The 19,584-nt window shown below is 49.1% G+C and overlaps 1 protein-coding gene across 1 annotated transcript in view; it reads right to left on the bottom strand.

The window, feature by feature from the left end:
- The window catches only part of GDAP2 (ganglioside induced differentiation associated protein 2), a 78,712-nt gene that overhangs the window by 53,566 nt on the left and 5,562 nt on the right, over positions 1 to 19,584 (bottom strand). Inside the window, exons 4-6 of the mRNA XM_040339224.1 lie at positions 6,905 to 6,993; positions 3,519 to 3,595; positions 650 to 809 (exon numbers count right to left, since the gene is read on the bottom strand). Of these exons, the coding sequence (XP_040195158.1) occupies positions 650 to 809; positions 3,519 to 3,595; positions 6,905 to 6,993 (326 nt within the window). The remainder of the gene's footprint in view (positions 1 to 649; positions 810 to 3,518; positions 3,596 to 6,904; positions 6,994 to 19,584) is intronic.

Below are 19,584 nucleotides of genomic sequence, written 5' to 3'. Positions count from 1 at the left end.
GTAGGAGGAGCCCAGAGATCAGACTGTAACATTGTAGGAGGAGCCCAGAGATCAGACTGTAACATTGTAACTTTGTAGGAGGAGCCCAGAGATCAGACTGTAACATTGTAGGAGGAGCCCAGAGATCAGACTGTAACTTGGTAGGAGGAGCCCAGAGATCAGACTGTAACATTGTAGGAGGAGCCCAGAGATCAGACTGTAACATTGTAGGAGGAGCCCAGAGATCAGACTAACATTGTAACTTTGTAGGAGGAGCCCAGAGATCAGACTGTAACATTGTAGGAGGAGCCCAGAGATCAGACTAACATTGTAATTTTGTAGGAGGAGCCCAGAGATCAGACGGTAACTTTGTAGGAGGAGCCCAGAGATCAGACTGTAACATTGTAACTTTGTAGGAGGAGCCCAGAGATCAGACTGTAACATTGTAACTTTGTAGGGGGAACCCAGAGATCAGACTGTAACTTTGTAGGAGGAGCCCAGAGATCAGACTAACATTGTAACTTTGTAGGAGGAGCCCAGAGATAAAACTAAAGACGGCTCCGCCTCCTCTCATAATAAACAGTCAGTGAGGTACAAGAACGCCGAGGCACTAAGGTGGGAGAGATTTCAGGAAATACATAAAACACGGATTATTTATAGCAGAACTGACCTTCATGTGCACCGGGTTTCTCACTAATTCGGATCTGTCGCTCCGGCACAATCGGCTCACCATCAGCGTTGCCGATATCAGGCGGTAGGAGGGGCAGGGAGCTTTGCTCCTCCCACTGGGAGCGAGGGAAATACAAGGGCAGCAGTCGCAAATAAGTAGCCTGAAAAAAAAAAAAAAAAAAAACAAAGTTTCCATCTGCCGAGAGAAGAACATCACAGATCCTTTCCTAGGGTTTGACAAATTTGCTTGGAATCTAGGAGCCAGCTAAAAAAGTTAGGGGCCAGAAAACGCGCCCCGTCCCGACGAGGTCGCGCGCAGAAGCGAACACATACGTGAGCAGCGCCCGCATATGTAAACAGTGTTCAAACCACACATGTGAGGTATCGCCGCGATTGGTAGAGCGAGAGCAATAATTCTAGCCCTAGACCTCCTCTGTAACTCAAAACATGCAACCTGTAGATTTTTTTAAAACGTCGCCTATGAAGATTTTAAAGGGTAAAAGTTTGTCGCCATTGCACGAGCGGACGCAATTTTGAAGCGCGACATGTTGGGTATAAATTTACTCGGCGTAACATTATCTTTCATAATATAAAAAAAATGGGGATAACTTTACTGTTGTCTTATTTTTTAATTAAAAAAAGTGTAATTTTTCCCAAAAAAGTACGCTTGTAAGACCGCTGCACAAATACGGCGTGATAGAAAGTATTGCAACGATCGCCATTTTATTCTCTAGGGTGTTAGGATAAAAAATATATATAATGTTTGGGGGTTCTAATTAGAGGGAAGAATATGGCAGTGAAAATAGTGAAAAATGACATTAGAATTGCTGTTTAACTTGTAATGCTTAACTTGTAATACCAACGGCCACCACCAGATGGCGCCAGCTCACACAAGGAAGAGCTGGGGACTTCACCTTCCAAGGTGCCCCCCCGATCAGAGCCGCACCACCAGTGCCCCCCCCCGATCAGAGCCGCACCACCAGTGCCCCCCCCGATCAGAGCCGCACCACCAGTGCCCCCCCCGATCAGAGCCGCACCACCAGTGCCCCCCCCGATCAGAGCCGCACCACCAGTGCCCCCCCCGATCAGAGCCGCACCACCAGTGCCCCCCCCGATCAGAGCCGCACCACCAGTGCCCCCCTCGATCACAGCCGCACCACCAGTGCCCCCCCGATCACAGCCGCACCACCAGTGCCCCCCGATCACAGCCGCACCACCAGTGCCCCCCCGATCACAGCCGCACCACCAGTGCCCCCCGATCAGAGCCGCACCACCAGTGCCCCCCCGATCACAGCCGCACCACCAGTGCCCCCCCGATCACAGCCGCACCACCAGTGCCCCCCCCGATCACAGCCGCACCACCAGCGCCCCCCCGATCACAGCCGCACCACCAGTGCCCCCTGATCAGAGCCACACCACCAGTGCCCCACTGATCAGAGCCACACCACCAGTGCCCCCCTGATCACAGCCACACCACCAGTGCCCCCCTGATCACAGCCACACCACCAGTGCCCCCTGATCACAGCCACACCACCAGTGCCCCCTGATCAGAGCCACACCACCAGTGCCCCCTGATCAGAGCCACACCACCAGTGCCTCCTGATCAGAGAAAAAATGTGGTCTTTGTTTAGCAAAATAATAGAAACCGCAGTGGCGATTACAGTATATACAGGCATACCCCACTTTTAAGTACACAATGGGACCAGAGCATGTATGTAAAACGAAAATTTACTTAAAGTTTAACAATACCTTTTTTCACTTCTAGGGTGTAGTAGGGGGTCAGGGGCTGTATTTGGGGTGTCAGGAGCTGTCGTTGAGATCTCAGGGGCTGTAGTGGGGGTGTCAGGCGCACACTGGAACAGGGCGGACTATGCTCTCGAAGCTTCAGCTCCTTCTACTGCAGCTGCAAAATGTCTGTACAGTACTTGTAAGGCACTTTACATACACTCGGGGGTATGTAAAGTGAGTGTACTTAAAGCGGGGTATGCCTGTACTAGAGTATGAGCCGAGGCACCTAATATTACAACATAAAACTGGGAAAACGTATTGACTCGAGTATAAGCCTAGGGTGTCCATCTGTATGCCTCACTGTGTCCATGCCTCACTGTGCCCATGCCTAGACTGACGTTTAACAAGTGAGTCTATGGAAGGGGTGCCTGGCTTTGTAAAAAAATAAAATAAAAATAAAATAAAAAACGGTGCTCCCCGGCCAACAAACTTTGCACACTTGTAGAAAAAGAGTGGGGCTACATGTGGCGGGTACCAGGTCCCCAAAGTCCAGGAGATCAGGCGCAAAAAGGTGACTTATAAGCCGAGGGGGGCATTTTCAGCAAAAAAAAAAAATTAAAAAAAATGTGCTGAAAAACCCGGCTTATACTCGAGTACCGGTATATACGGTAAATAACACCAAAATAAAGCTCCATTTGTGTGGTATAAAAAAAAAAAAAAAAATCATAAAAATATCATTTTGGTACAGTGTTGTATGACCGCGCAATCGTCATTCAAAGTGTGACAGCGCTGAAAACTGAAAATTGGCCTGGGCAGGAAGGGGGGGGGGCGAGGAGTGCCCAGTAAGCAAGTGGTTAAATGTGATAAAAGCCATTTTATTTTTAATATTACATTTTGGGCCAATTTTCTTTTGTTCTTGGTGCTTTGTTCATGTTTGAACTGGAAAATAAAAATAAAAAAAATAAAATAAAAAAATAAAAATGAAGATTTGTGTTGAGTTCAACCAATTTGCATCAGGAAAAGATGATCAGCGCTGGGAAAAGCGCAGCAATCGGAGCATTATGAAAAGGTGACTGGGAGGTTAGAAAATATAAAAAAAAAATAAAAAAAATAAAAAGAAAGATTCTAATCTTTCAAGATACCTCTTCCTGCTCTGTGACTGCAAATACCACTTTCTCCAGAGCGCTTCCATGTGACTCCAGGAACCTCCGCACTGTGCCTGCAGGATGGGAGACAATGTGAGATACATACACATCGAATGATAAACACCCCCCCCCCCAACACACCCCCCCCCCCCCCCCCACACACACACAATGCACAGGAACCATGTTCATTATTACAGGGGTTGTAAAACCCTCAGAACTTGATCAGTGTTACTTTGTATCTTTCCATCTCCCATCTGATCAATGTTTATAAACAATGTTACTTTGTATCTCTCTATCTCCCGTCTGATCAATGTTTATAAACAATGTTACTTTGTATCTCTCTATCTCCCGTCTGATCAATGTTTATAAACAATGTTACTTTGTATCTCTCTATCTCCCATCTGATCAATGTTTATAAACAATGTTACTTTGTATCTCTCTATCTCCTGTCTGACCAATGTTTATAAACAATGTTACTTTGTATCTCTCTATCTCCCGTCTGATCAGTGTTTATAAACAATGTTACTTTGTATCTCTCTATCTCCTGTCTGATCAATGTTTATAAACAATGTTACTTTGTATCTCTCTATCTCCTGTCTGATCAATGTTTATAAACAATGTTACTTTGTATCTCTATCTCCTGTCTGATCAATGTTTATAAACAATGTTACTTTGTATCTCTCTGTCTCCTGTCTGATCAATGTTTATAAACAATGTTACTTTGTATCTCTCTATCTCCTGTCTGATCAATGTTTATAAACAATGTTACTTTGTATCTCTCTATCTCCCATCTGATCAATGTTTATAAACAATGTTACTTTGTATCTCTCTATCTCCTGTCTGACCAATGTTTATAAACAATGTTACTTTGTATCTCTCTATCTCCCGTCTGATCAGTGTTTATAAACAATGTTACTTTGTATCTCTCTATCTCCTGTCTGATCAATGTTTATAAACAATGTTACTTTGTATCTCTCTATCTCCTGTCTGATCAATGTTTATAAACAATGTTACTTTGTATCTCTATCTCCTGTCTGATCAATGTTTATAAACAATGTTACTTTGTATCTCTCTGTCTCCTGTCTGATCAATGTTTATAAACAATGTTACTTTGTATCTCTCTATCTCCTGTCTGATCAATGTTTATAAACAATGTTACTTTGTATCTCTCTATCTCCTGTCTGATCAATGTTTATAAACAATGTTACTTTGTATCTCCACTTCCAGTCTAATCAATGTGTTAACAAACAATGTTACTTTGTATTTGCTCTACTTCCGGTCTGAGCAATGTTTATAAACATTGATTAGATGGGAGATGGAAAGATACAATGCAACATTGTTTATAAACATTGATCAGACTGGAAGTAGAGAGATACAAAGTAACATTGTTTGTAAACATTGATCAGATGGGAGATTGTTTATAAACAATGTTACATTGTATATTTCTATTTCCCATCTGATCAATGCCTTTAAACAATGTTACTTTGCAAAAGAGATGTGCACAAAAAGAAAAAAAAAAAAGAAAAAAAAATGTTTTCGGATAAACAGGGTTGTAAAGAAATTTTTTCCCCCTAAATCTCTTCCTTTCCCTTAGTGCAGTCCTCCTTCACTTACCTCATCCTTCCATTTTGCTTTTAAATGTCCTTATTTCTTCTGAGAAATCCTCACTTCCTGTTCTGTCTGTAACTCCACACAGTAATGCGAGGCTTTCTTCCGGGTGTGGAGAAAGCCTCTTGAGGGGGCGAGCAGGAGAGTCAGGACACTCTCTAACACACAGCTCCTTTCTCTACAAAATAAGAGAGGGTCCTGACTGTTAGTCCAAGGGAGGGGTCGAACACGACACTCCATACCAGGGAGAAAGCCTTGCATTACTGTGTGGAGTTACAGACAGAAGAACAGGAAGTGAGGATTTCTCAGAAGAAATAAGGACATTTAAAAGCAAAATGGAAGGATGAGGTAAGTGAAGGAGGACTGCACTAAGGTAACGGAAGATATTTAGGGGGAAAAAAATAAAAAAAATTACTACCTTTACAACCCCTTTAAGTTAATAATTTTGTTTCGTCATATTCGTTGTTAAAAGGATTTGTTTTTGAAAATTTGTTTCATATATTTTTTAATTTTCGAATAAAAAAAAAAAAAAAAAAAAAAATGAATACGAATTCAAAAATGAACGTGAAATGAAAACATATTGCAATAAATACAAGAAGAGATAGAAGTGAAATAAGATGAAGATTCCTACCTAGGGCCGCTTTATAGAATAGAATAAAAAATAAAATATTCTATTCCTTTAATTTGTATGGAGTTTGATTTACTCTTTTCTATTCTATAAAGTAAGAATAAGCCAGGGTTTGACAAATTTGCTTGGAATCTAGGAGCCAGCTAAAAAAGTTAGGAGCCAGAAAACGCGCCCCGTCCCGACGAGCTCGCGCGCAGAAGCGAACACATACGTGAGCAGCGCCCGCATATGTAAACGGGGTTCAAACCACACATGTAAGGTATCGCCGCGATTGGTAGAGCGAGAGCAATAATTCTAGCCCTAGAGCCTAGACCTCCTCTGTAACTCAAAACATGCAACCTGTAGATTTTTTTAAACGTCGCCTATGAAGATTTTAAAGGGTAAAAGTTTGTCGGCATTCCACGATCAGACGCAATTTTGAAGCGTGACATGTTGGGTATCAATTTACTCGGCGTAACATTATCTTTCATAATATTAAAAAAAAAATGGGGATAACTTTACTGTTGTCTTATTTTTTAATTAAAAAAAGTGTAATTTTTCCCCCAAAAAGTGCGCTTGTAAGACCGCTGCGCAAATACGGCTTGACAGAAAGTATTGCAACGATCGCCATTTTATTCTCTAGGGTGTTAGGATAAAAAATATATATCATGTTTGGGGGTTCTGATTAGAGGGAAGAAGATGACAGTGAAAAATAGTGAAAAATTACATTAGAATTGCTGTTTAACTTGTAATGCTTAACTTGTAATACCAACGGCCACCACCAGATGGCGCCAGCTCACAAAAAAAAAACCTGGCGCCCGGGATTTGTCGAGCCCTGGAATAATCCATTTCACTTTCATACCTCACTCTATCTATTGCAATAGGTTTCCAATTCAACCTCAAGTGTGAAATCGAGATCATTCGTTTGGTTAGAATTTGTTTCAGATTCATTAAAAATTGTTTACCATTCAATCGTTACGATAAAAAGAAAAAAAAAAATGTATAATAATGAAAATTGTGTCTGAATTTTGATTGGTAGCCACGCCCCCTTCATTTATCCATCTCCTGAGAGATCTTATAAATCGGAGGTCCTCCTAAACACAAGTAAAATGAGGGGCGATATAAATGGGATAACAACTCGGGGTTCAGCAGAGTGAAGGAGACTCACGCAAGGCAATATGAGTGGCATCTTCCAGCGGGTAACACCTCTTCTGAGTGCTGACCACACAGAACCCCACGGTGGACATGGACTGCTCCCTGCATGGCACAAAGATGGAGGAAATAACATAAGTAAAACACCAGCGCCCTCTACTGACCAGAGGACAGAATACAGGACAAACACAGCACCCTCTACTGGTTAGAAGACAGAATACAGGACACAGAGCCCCCTCTACTGGTTAGAGGACAGAAAACAGGACAAGCAAACACAGCACCCCCTACTGGTTAGAGGAAAGAATACAGGAACCATAGAGCCCCCTCTACTGGTTAGAGGACAGAATACAGGAGCCACAGAGCCCCCTCTACTGGTTAGAGGTAAGAATACAGGACAAACACAGCACCCTATACTGGTTAGAGGACAGGCTACATAGAGCCCCTTATACTGGTCAGAATACAGGACACACAGCGCACCCCCTACTGGTCAGAGGACAGAATACAGGACACACAGAGTGCCCTCTACTGGTTAGAGGACAGGATACATAGAGCACCCTCTACTGGTCAGATGACAAAACACACAGAGCGCCCTCTACTGGTTAGAACACAGAATACAGGACACACAGAGCCCCCTCTACTGGCCAGGGGACAGAATACAGGACACACAGAGCCCCCTCTACTGGTTAGAACACAGAATACAGGACACACAGAGCGCCCTCTACTGGCCAGGGGACAGAATACAGGACACACAGAGCGCCCTCTACTGGTTAGAGGACAGAATACAGGACACACAGAGCCCCCTCTACTGGTTAGAACACAGAATACAGGACACACAGAGCCCCCTCTACTGGCCAGGGGACAGAATACAGGACACACAGAGCCCCCACTACTGGTTAGGGGGACAGAATACAGGACACACAGAGCCCCCTCTACTGGTTAGGGGGACAGAATACAGGACACACAGAGCACCCTCTACTGGTTAGGGGGACAGAATACAGGACACACAGAGCACCCTCTACTGGTTAGGGGGACAGAATACAGGACACACAGAGCCCCCTCTACTGGTTAGAGGACAGAATACAGGACACACAGAGCGCCCTCTACTGGTTAGAGGACAGAATACAGGACACACAGAGCCCTCTACTGGTTAGAGGACAGAATACAGGACACACAGAGCCCCCTCTACTGGCCAGGGGACAGAATACAGGACACACAGAGCCCCCTCTACTGGTTAGAACACAGAATACAGGACACATAGAGCCCCCTCTACTGGCCAGGGGACAGAATACAGGACACACAGAGCCCCCTCTACTGGTTAGAGGACAGAATACAGGACACAGGAGCACCCTCTACTGGTTAGAGGACAGAATACAGGACACCCTCTACTGGTTAGAGGACAGAATACAGGACACACAGAGCGCCCTCTACTGGTTAGAGGACAGAATACAGGACACACAGAGCGCCCTCTACTGGCCAGGGGACAGAATACAGGACACACAGAGCCCCCACTACTGGTTAGGGGGACAGAATACAGGACACACAGAGCGCCCTCTACTGGTTAGGGGGACAGAATACAGGACACACAGAGCACCCTCTACTGGTTAGGGGGACAGAATACAGGACACACAGAGCCCCCTCTACTGGTTAGAGGACAGAATACAGGACACACAGAGCACCCTCTACTGGTTAGAGGACAGAATACAGGACACACAGAGCACCCTCTACTGGTTAGAGGACAGAATACAGGACACACAGAGCCCTCTACTGGTTAGAGGACAGAATACAGGACACACAGAGCACCCTCTACTGGTTGGAGGACAGAATACAGGACACACAGAGCCCTCTACTGGTTAGAGGACAGAATACAGGACACACAGAGCACCCTCTACTGGTTAGAGGACAGAATACAGAACACACAGAGCACCCTCTACTGGTTAGAGGACAGAATACAGGACACACAGAGCACCCTCTACTGGTTAGAGGACAGAATACAGGACACACAGAGCCCCCTCTACTGGTTAGAGGACAGAATACAGGACACACAGAGCACCCTCTACTGACCAGAGGACAGAATACAGGACACACAGAGCACCCTCTACTGGTTAGAGGACAGAAAACAGGACAAGCAAACACAGCACCCCCTACTGGTTAGAGGAAAGAATACAGGAACCATAGAGCCCCCTCTACTGGTTAGAGGACAGAATACAGGAGCCACAGAGCCCCCTCTACTGGTTAGAGGTAAGAATACAGGACAAACACAGCACCCTATACTGGTTAGAGGACAGGCTACATAGAGCCCCCTCTACTGGTCAGAATACAGGACACACAGCGCACCCCCTACTGGTCAGAGGACAGAATACAGGACACACAGAGTGCCCTCTACTGGTTAGAGGACAGGATACATAGAGCCCCCTCTACTGGTCAGATGACAAAACACACAGAGCGCCCTCTACTGGTTAGAACACAGAATACAGGACACACAGAGCCCCCTCTACTGGCCAGGGGACAGAATACAGGACACACAGAGCCCCCTCTACTGGTTAGAACACAGAATACAGGACACACAGAGCCCCCTCTACTGGCCAGGGGACAGAATACAGGACACACAGAGCCCCCACTACTGGTTAGGGGGACAGAATACAGGACACACAGAGCACCCTCTACTGGTTAGGGGGACAGAATACAGGACACACAGAGCACCCCCTACTGGTTAGAGGACAGAATACAGGACACACAGAGCGCCCTCTACTGGTTAGAGGACAGAATACAGGACACACAGAGCACCCTCTACTGGTTAGAGGACAGAATACAGGACACACAGAGCGCCCTCTACTGGTTAGGGGGACAGAATACAGGACACACAGAGCACCCTCTACTGGTTAGAGGACAGAATACAGGACACACAGAGCGCCCTCTACTGGTTAGAGGACAGAATACAGGACACACAGAGCCCTCTACTGGTTAGAGGACAGAATACAGGACACACAGAGCCCCCTCTACTGGCCAGGGGACAGAATACAGGACACACAGAGCCCCCTCTACTGGTTAGAGGACAGAATACAGGACACAGGAGCACCCTCTACTGGTTAGAGGACAGAATACAGGACACACAGAGCCCCCTCTACTGGTTAGGGGGACAGAATACAGGACACACAGAGCCCCCTCTACTGGTTAGGGGGACAGAATACAGGAATCACAGAGCGCCCTCTACTGGTTAGGGGGACAGAATACAGGACACACAGAGCCCCCTCTACTGGTTAGGGGGACAGAATACAGGACACACAGAGCCCCCTCTACTGGTTAGGGGGACAGAATACAGGACACACAGAGCACCCTCTACTGGTTAGGGGGACAGAATACAGGACACACAGAGCCCCCTCTACTGGTTAGAGGACAGAATACAGGACACACAGAGCGCCCTCTACTGGTTAGAGGACAGAATACAGGACACACAGAGCGCCCTCTACTGGTTAGGGGACAGAATACAGGACACAGGAGCACAACATATACAGTTTATAGAAAATTTAGCATTTATATATTGCATAAAAATGTAAAGAATTGGCCATCAACAAAGAAAATCGGACCAAAAAATAAAAGGGCCGTTTACACCGATGTGCACATTTTCAAACACTAGTCAATGCGTGTGATGTTGCCCTTTTATCATTGCAAAAACCATCCCTGCCTACTTTTTTTTTGTATCTAGTTCACTACAAGGTATTGAAGGTGCTCTTTATCACATTTACACTCACCGGCCACTTTATTAGGTACACCTGTTCAATTGCTTGCCAAAACAAATTGCTAATCAGCCAATGCCATGGCAGCAACCTAATAGATTTAGGCCTCTAGACGTGGTGAAGACGACTTGAAGTTCAAACTAAGCGTCAGAATGGGGAAGAAAGGGGATGGAAGTGACTTTGGACGTGGGATGGGTTGTTGGTGGCAGACGGGGCTGGTCTGAACATTTCTCATATTTTCAAGCACATCCATCTCTCGGGATTACAGAGAACGGTGGGGAAAAAGGAGAAAATATCCAGTGTTGCCCTTAACATGTGTCGGAAGAATTGCAGAGATATATTTGTGTAGGGGATGCGTTTGAGTTTCCTGCACTGCCCATCGTTACAAAAATATGCCCCCTTCTGTTGCCATCCACCCCTCGCACGCTCCCATCCCAGAAGCGATTCAGTTCGCATGCGCCGCGCTTTATAAGTTTTTCATTCATTCATGAACTACTCCGCCCCTTGCACGAGCATCGGGAACGTATTGCAATTTTTGGCGGCTCCGTACTATGCGTGTGCAGTACAGGGCGGGCATTATTCGACAGGGGGGGCCAGGTCTCGTCAGAACGCTGGTACAACTGCGCACAACTGAAGGGCTGAAATTCAGGTTTGAAATCCTGGCAGAGTCTAAGGCCCCTTTCACATTGGGCAGTGGAGGTGCGGTGACGGTATAGCAGCGCTATTTTTAGCGCCGCTATACCGTCGTATTTACCGCAATATTAGTGGTGAGGGTTTTTACCCCCGCTAGCTGCCGAAAAAGGGTTAATACCGCCCGTAATGCACCTCTGCAGAGGCGCATTGCGAGCGGTATTATCGGGGTTTCCCATTGACTTCAATGGGAAAGCGCGGTATAGGAGCGGTAAACCCCCCCCCCCCACTCCTATACCGCTCCAAAGATGCGGCTAGCAGGACTTTTTGGACGGTCCTGCTAGCGCACCACTTCAGTGTGAAAGCCTTCGGGCTTTCACATTGAAGCCTGCAGGGCACGATTTTTTCATGCGGTATAGCAGCAATATTTTTAGCGCTGTACCGCATGAAAAACGCCTCAATGTGAAAGGGGCCTAAAGCCCCACACACACACACACATTAGATTTTCTGCAGATTTTTGTCTTCAGATTTACCAAAAAAAAAACATGTAGTGCGGGGGGACGGCCCGATTGCATACAAATTGAACCTCCTAAGGTTTGACCTCATACTGCATGGTTTTGGTAAATCTGAAAACAAAAATCTGCAGAAAATCCAATAGTGTGTATGAGGTCTAAGTATTGCCGGCAGTATCGGAGTGACGCAGCCCGACCCCCCCCCCCCCCCCGCGCAAGCAATGCACACCGATGAATCAGCCTCTGGACGGTCTCTAAGGGAGGATCGTTTTATTACAGCTTCCTTTGCTAGATGAAGTTCTGCTTTTTATCAGGATATTGGAGATAACCGCAGATCACACGCTGCACACCCCCCAGGCAGCACATGACCAACGCACTGCAAAGTGCCAACCAGAGAACCCCTGGAGGGGGAGGGGGGCAGCGGATCTGCCTGCATTGTATGGGAATAACCCTTGTGAACGCTCTCAGGGCGGGTGTATTTACTTTGTGCCGAGTACACTCGTCCTCTCCTCTCATGCGTGGAGTAATGCTGCCTGCCAACGGTAATAAAAAATAAAAATCCACGGCTCTCCCTGGCATGACCCAACACTAGTGCCAGCCTGTCTGATCTGCCCATCTAGTTTTACACCCCCCCCGGGAGAGAGGGGACGATCCCCTCCACTCCCTCACCCGAGTACCCTTAACCACTTGCCGACCTCCTCATGTACATATACGTCAGCAGAATGGCACGGACAGGCACATGCACGTACATGTACGTGCTCTGCTTGACGTGGGTCGGGGGTCCGATCGATACATGCGGCGGTCGGTAAGCCTCGGGGAGCGATCCGGGACGACGGCGCGGCTATTCGTTTCTAGCCGCTCCGTCGCGATCGCTCCCCGGAGCTGAAGAACGGGGAGAGCCGTATGTAAACACGGCTTCCCCGTGCTTCACTATGGCGGCGCATCGATCGTGTGATCCCTTTTATAGGGGAGACTCGATCGATGATGTCAGTCCTACAGCCACACCCCCCTACAGTTGTAAACACACACTAAGTGAACACTAACTCCTACAGCGCCCCCTGTGTTTAACTCCCAAACTGCAACTGTCATTTTCACAATAAACAATGCAATTTAAATGCATTTTTTGCTGTAAAAATGACAATGGTCCCAAAAATGTGTCAAAATTGTCCGAAGTGTCCGCCATAATGTCGCAGTCACGAAAAAAATCGCTGATCGTCGCCATTAGTAGTAAAAAAAAAAAAAAATGCAATAAAACTATCCCCTATTTCTCTTTCGTTCATAGACGGACACAGCATCCTTTGACCTTAGGGTTATGTTCCTCCTACCAGGAGATTTTAGGCAGAATTCTTACAGCACTTAAGGTGTTAAAACTTTCCTTCATGCCGCTCCTCCCAGGGGGCGTGGCTCCCCCAGGCATAACCCACACCCTGCTCCAGCAGCTTCAGTTTGTTTCTGCCTAACCGTCAGGAGAGTCGGGCTCTCTCTGGAGTCCTGGACTCTGGAGTTTTTTCTTGCAAATTTTTTTGCATTTTGCGAGTTTTTTCTCGCTTTTTTATTTTATTTTTATTTTGAATCCTGCGATTCTTCTATCAACAGCCGACTGGGTGACAGGCTGGGTCCTCGACCCTTGTAGTCCCCCCAGGTTCGGCCTTCGAGCGTGTGCCGGCCCTCAGCTCCGCTTTGGGACGTCCACGACAGGCCCCATTGCTCCAGGGGCGGCCGGGGAACTTCAGGTTCTAGGGCACACATATGACCGGTCTCTATGGCCTTGTCACAGTGTGTCTGGCTGACAGCCATGCCGTTCGCGGACGTTGGTTCTGTCTGGGATACCTCCAGCCGGGTAGTCGCAGGACAGGTAAGTAGTGGCCCCTTACTCAGGTAAGTGGTCTGGCTGGAATGTTTTCCCTTGGGAGGTCGACTGAGGGTTTTCCCCTGCTTTCCTCTCTCCCTTATTCCTCTCCCTCCTTCCCCCTTTGGGTGACGGCTGTGCAGGGGTTTTTTTTCCCTGGGGCTCATATTTTTTCACTCGGGTATGGCTGGGGCTGTTCTGTGTCACTGCAGGGGACTGTGGTGGACATTCTGGGCATTTTTGTGTGTGCTGTGTACTGTTTTGGTGTACTGTCATTTTTGGGTACACTGTCTTTTTAAAACTGCGCAACGGCGGCCATTTTGCCGGAGCCGCGCTTGTATTATTCGGCGGCCATTTTCTTGTGGCCGGCGCCGTTTTCAGCACTAGTTCGGCCTCTAGTGGCCGTTTCGGCGGGGAAAAAAGACCGCGAATCATCTGAGGGGACAGACGCAGCGCTGCAGCTTCTCCTCAGCACACACTTGTCCTTCACAGACCGCGCTGTACCAGGGGGGTGGTGAGTCTCAGGGGGCCCCAGACTGTGCTCTAGCGGCCGGGAGGTGACCTGTGGGGGACTTTTTTCCTGCCATTGGCAGTGGGGGTGACACGGCAGCTGCAATATGGAGCCTGAATCAGGCCCCTCATTCCTCACAATGCCGGAATTAACCCTTAGCGCCCCTCCCCCTGCCACATCTGTTGAATCGGTGTCGGCTGTCCTGGAGTCTTTTCTCACCAGGTTTGAAGCTGCCAGTGCTCGGTTGGGGGGTAAAAAGCGCCCCCCCCCAGAGGCTGTTTCTGGGGATATCTCTGACGCAGAATCTGATAACGCTGTTGCTGCTTCTGGTTCTGTCATGTCAGAGGATGCGGGCTTAACCCACATGGACAGCGAGGATGACTCTGCTGCGGAGTCTGCTGACAAGGAATTTGTTGGAGCTCTTATAACTGCGGTACGTGAGACTCTTCATTTAGAGGATGTGGCGGAGACACCAGCGGTGTCAGTCCCTTTTGGATTCCGCAAACCACCGCGTACCGCTAAGGTATTCCCTTGTGTTCCTTATTTGGACAATTTGTTGTATAAGGAATGGGATACACCGCAAAAGGCTTTTACTGTTCCTAAAAGCTTTGCTACCCGTTACCCCCTGGAGGAGGACTTTTTAAAAAAGTGGGTCACTCCTCCGTCGGTGGACCCTCCTGTGTCCAGACTGAGTAAGGCTACTACGTTGCCTGTGGAGGGGGCTCCTGCTTTCAAGGACCCCGCTGATAGGAGAGTGGAGGCCGTGGCCCGCTCCCTGTTCTCGGTGGTGGGTTCGGCGGTAAGGCCGGCTCTGGCCGGCGCCCTGGTTGCTCAGACGCTAACTGAAAGGGCGAAGCTCCTGCTGCAGGATCTGGAGGTCCAGGGTGCTTCCGAGTCCTCTAGGGACCTGGCTGAGCAGTTGATTCAGGGTCAGAAGTTTCTCTGTGAGGCGGCTATGGATTCGATTCCTTTGCTTTCCAGGGCTTCTGTCTACGCAGTGGTTCTGCGCCGCCTTATATGGCTGAAGTGCTGGTCGGCTGACCAGTCCTCGAAAAAGGCCTTGGTGGATTTGCCCTTTAAGGGCGGACGGCTCTTTGGGGCATCCCTGGATGACATCATTAAGGATGCCACTGGAGGTAAGAGCACCTTGCTCCCTCAGTCGGGGAAGGGTAAGGAACCTCGCCGCAAGCAAGGTCCTACTTTTACTACCCCTAAGCGGTTTTTTCGTGCGCCCAGCGCGGCTGGAAAAGGTCCGCAAGGGGAAAAAGCCCCTGCTGCCGGGCGTAAGCGCCCCTGGTTTAACAAACCAAACAAGCCTGCGGACAAGCCTGCTTCCGCATGAAGGTCTGCCCCCGCCCGGGTCTCGGGTGGGGGGACGGCTTCACGACTTCGCGGATCGGTGGAACTCTCTTCTGACCGACCGTTGGGTTTGCGAGGTGGTCGCCTCGGGGTACAAGATAGAGTTCCTCTCTTGTCCCCCAAACAGATTTTTTCCATCCAACCTCCAGCTTCCTCAGGATCGGCGGCTAGCCCTGTCCGGGGCTGTCCAGGATCTTCTGGACAGAGGGGTGGTTGTGCCGGTTCCCTCGCTGGAACGGTTTCGGGGGTTCTACTCCAATCTGTTCGTGGTTCCCAAGAAGGGAGGGGTTCGCCCTGTCCTGGACCTAAAGGCCCTCAACTCCTTTGTCAAGGTGCAGCGATTCAGGATGGAGTCGGTCCGTTCTATCATAGCGGCCCTCCACCAGGGGGACTTCATGGCGTCCTTGGACATCATGGACGCATACCTGCATGTCCCCGTTTGCACAAGCCACCAAAGGTATCTGCGTTTTGCGATCGGGGAGGACCACTATCAATTCGTGGCCCTCCCGTTCGGGCTGGCGTCGGCACCACGGGTGTTCACCAAGGTGCTCGCCCCGATCCTGGCCTTGCTAAGGCAGCGAGGGATCGCTATCGTGGGATACCTGGACGACCTTCTCCTGAGAGCTTCTTCAAGCTCAGAGTTGGAGGAGGACGTGTCCATCACGTGTCGGACTCTGCAGGAGTTCGGCTGGCTTCTGAATCTCAAAAAATCAGTGTTGGTTCCGTCCCAGAGGCTGGAACACCTGGGGCTGGTTTTGGATTCGGGGGAGGCAAAAGTGTTCCTCCCATCGGAAAAACTGCGGACCCTGCAATCTGCAGTGAGACAGTTGTCGACCCAGAAGTGGTCGTCTCTTCGCTTCTGCATGCGGGTTCTGGGTCTGATGGTGGCCTCCTTCGAGGCGGTTCCGTATGCCCAATTCCACACCAGGGTACTACAGAAGGAGATTCTGTCACGATGGGACAGGGTCCCATCTTCTCTGGATCGCCAGATTCGGTTGAGCCATCTGGCCAAGTCTTCCCTGGCATGGTGGCTGACGTCTCCGGTGCTTCGGTCCGGGAAGTCTTTTCTTCCGTGCCGCTGGACAGTGGTCACGACGGATGCCAGCCTCTTCGGCTGGGGGGGCGTCTGGGGCACCCAGTCAGCCCAGGGGCGCTGGACTCAGGAGGAGTCCCGCCTGCCGATCAATATCCTGGAGCTCCGAGCGATCAAGCTGTGCCTTGTCAGGTGGTCCCTGGAGCTGCAGGGCCGTCCTGTCAGGATCCAGTCCGACAACGCCACGGCCGTGGCGTACGTCAATCATCAGGGCGGCACAAGGAGCTCGGCCGCGGCGACGGAGGTCGCTCACATACTTCGGTGGGCCGAAAGGTCCGTTCCGGCCCTGTCAGCGGTATACATTCCGGGAGTTCTGAATTGGCAAGCCGACTTCCTAAGTCGCACGACTCTGGATCAAGGGGAGTGGTCTCTCCACCCGGAGGTTTTTCAGATCCTGTGCCAAAAATGGGGCACTCCAGACGTGGACCTTCTGGCGTCCCGTCTCAATCGGAAGGTACCACGGTTTGTGGCCAGGTCAAGGGACCCGTGGACAGACGCGTCAGACGCGTTAGTGGCTCCCTGGGGTCAATATCACCTGATTTACGCCTTCCCTCCTCTAAGGCTCCTACCCCGCCTGCTGCGCAGGGTGGAAGCCGAAGGGATTCCAACAATCCTGATCGCCCCAGATTGGCCGCGTCGCTCTTGGTACGCGGACCTGGTACGTCTGGTGGCAGACGCCCCCTGGCGCCTGCCTCTGAGGGAAGATCTCCTGTCTCAGGGCCCGATCTTCCATCCTGCTTTACGGTCACTGGCTTTAACGGCGTGGCTGTTGAGAACCAGGTACTGAAGGACCGGGGCCTGTCGGGCCCGGTAATCTCTACCATGATGCGTGCACGGAAGTCCACTTCTCGAAAAATTTATCATCGTACATGGAAAGCATACATCTCTATGTGTGAGGAGATGAAGTGGCACCCCCGTACTTACGTGGTGTCCCGGATCCTGCTGTTCCTACAGCGGGGAGTGGACCAGGCTCTTGCCTTGAGTACGATCAAGAGTCAGATTTCTGCTCTGGCTGTTTATTTTCAGCGTCCCGTGGCAGCGCACTCTTTGGTTCGCACGTTTGTGCAGGGGGTCCGGCATGTGGCCCCCCCGGTGCGCCCTCCGCTACCTTCTTGGGACTTGAACTTGGTCCTCTCGGCGCTTCAGCGTGCCCCCTTTGAGGACATTCGGGAGATCCCCTTGCTGACTTTGTCGCAGAAGGTGGTCTTTCTGGTAGCTATTACCTCTATCAGACGAGTGTCTGAACTGGCGGCCTTGTCTTGCAAGGCCCCCTACTTGGTCATCCATCAGGATAAGGCGGTGCTGCGCCCGCGACCTTCTTTTCTTCCGAAGGTCGTTTCGGCCTTTCACATTAACGAGGACATTGTTGTTCCATCATTATGTCCTCAGCCGAAGAACCCGAAGGAAGCCGTTTTACATTCTCTAGATGTGGTTCGGGCCCTTCGAGTTTACTTGTCGGCGACAGCTCCGTTCCGGAAGTCGGACTCGCTGTTCGTGTCTGTGTCCGGTCCCAGTAAGGGCCTGGCAGTCTCGTCGGCCACCATTTCCAGGTGGATCCGACAGGTTGTGCTTCAGGCCTACGCCCTGAAGGGGCGGGCGCCTCCCTTTCGGGTCACGGCGCATTCGACCAGGGCGATTGGAGCCTCCTGGGCTTTCCGACACCAAGCCTCTGTGTTACAGGTGTGTAAGGCTGCGACCTGGTCGTCGGTCCACACTTTTTCAAAGTTTTATAAGGTGGATGTGAGTGCATCTTCTGATGCCTCATTCGGCCGCAGGGTGTTACAGGCGGCAGTTTAAGGTTGGAGTTCCTCCGTTGAGTAACTCCGGTTTTGTTTGGGGTGTAACCTGTTGTTTGCGGTGTTATTTTTCCCACCCCTCGTTTTTTGACACTGCTTGGGGACGTCCCTAAGGTCAAAGGATGCTGTGTCCGTCTATGAACGAAAGAGAAAAAAGGATTTTTGTACTCACCGTAAAATCCATTTCTCTGAGTTCATAGACGGACACAGCACCCAACCCTCCTTGGTTTGTACTGCTTGTTACGAACTGAAGCTGCTGGAGCAGGGTGTGGGTTATGCCTGGGGGAGCCACGCCCCCTGGGAGGAGCGGCATGAAGGAAAGTTTTAACACCTTAAGTGCTGTAAGAATTCTGCCTAAAATCTCCTGGTAGGAGGAACATAACCCTAAGGTCAATGAAGGCTGTGTCCGTCTATGAACTCAGAGAAATGGATTTTACGGTGAGTACAAAAATCCTTTTTTTGTAAACGCTATAAATTTTGCGCAAACCAACCGATAAACGATTATTGCGATTTTTTTTACTAAAAATAGGTAGAAGAATACGTATCGGCCTAAACTGAGGAAATTTTTTTTTTTTATATATGTTTTTGGGGGATATTTATTATAGCAAAAAGTAAAAAATATTGCATTTTTTTCAAAATTGTGGCTCTATTTTTGTTTATAGCGCAAAAAATAAAAACCGCAGAGGTGATCAAATACCACCAAAAGAAAGCTCTATTTGTGGGGAAAAAATTACCAATTTTGTTTGGGAGCCACGTCGCACGACCGCGCAATTGTCTGTTAAAGCGACGCAGTCCCGAACTATAAAAACCCCTTGGGTCTTTAGGCAGCAGATTGGTCCGGGGCTTAAGTGGTTAAAGCGGAGGTTCACCCTAAAATATTTTTCTAACATTACATTGTGATCACTTGCAACATTGACAGAACATTGATTGAAATCTCATTGTGGGAGGGGCAGAGACACAAACTACCGCAGGAAATCTCACCATTGTGGGAGGGGCAGAGACACAAACTACTGCAGGAAATCTCACCATTGTGGGAGGGGCAGAGACACAAACTACTGCAGGAAATCTCACCATTGTGGGAGGGGCAGAGACACAAACTACTGCAGGAAATCTCACCATTGTGGGAGGGGCAGAGACACAAACTACTGCAGGAAATCTCACCATTGTGGGAGGGGCAGAGACACAAACTACTGCAGGAAATCTCACCATTGT

The sequence above is a fragment of the Rana temporaria genome, chromosome 2, assembly GCF_905171775.1.
Source record: "Rana temporaria chromosome 2, aRanTem1.1, whole genome shotgun sequence".
In the NCBI taxonomy this organism is placed as follows: domain Eukaryota; kingdom Metazoa; phylum Chordata; class Amphibia; order Anura; family Ranidae; genus Rana; species Rana temporaria.
The sequence above is the reverse complement of the archived record's forward strand: the minus strand, read 5'-3'. Positions and strand labels throughout refer to the sequence as shown.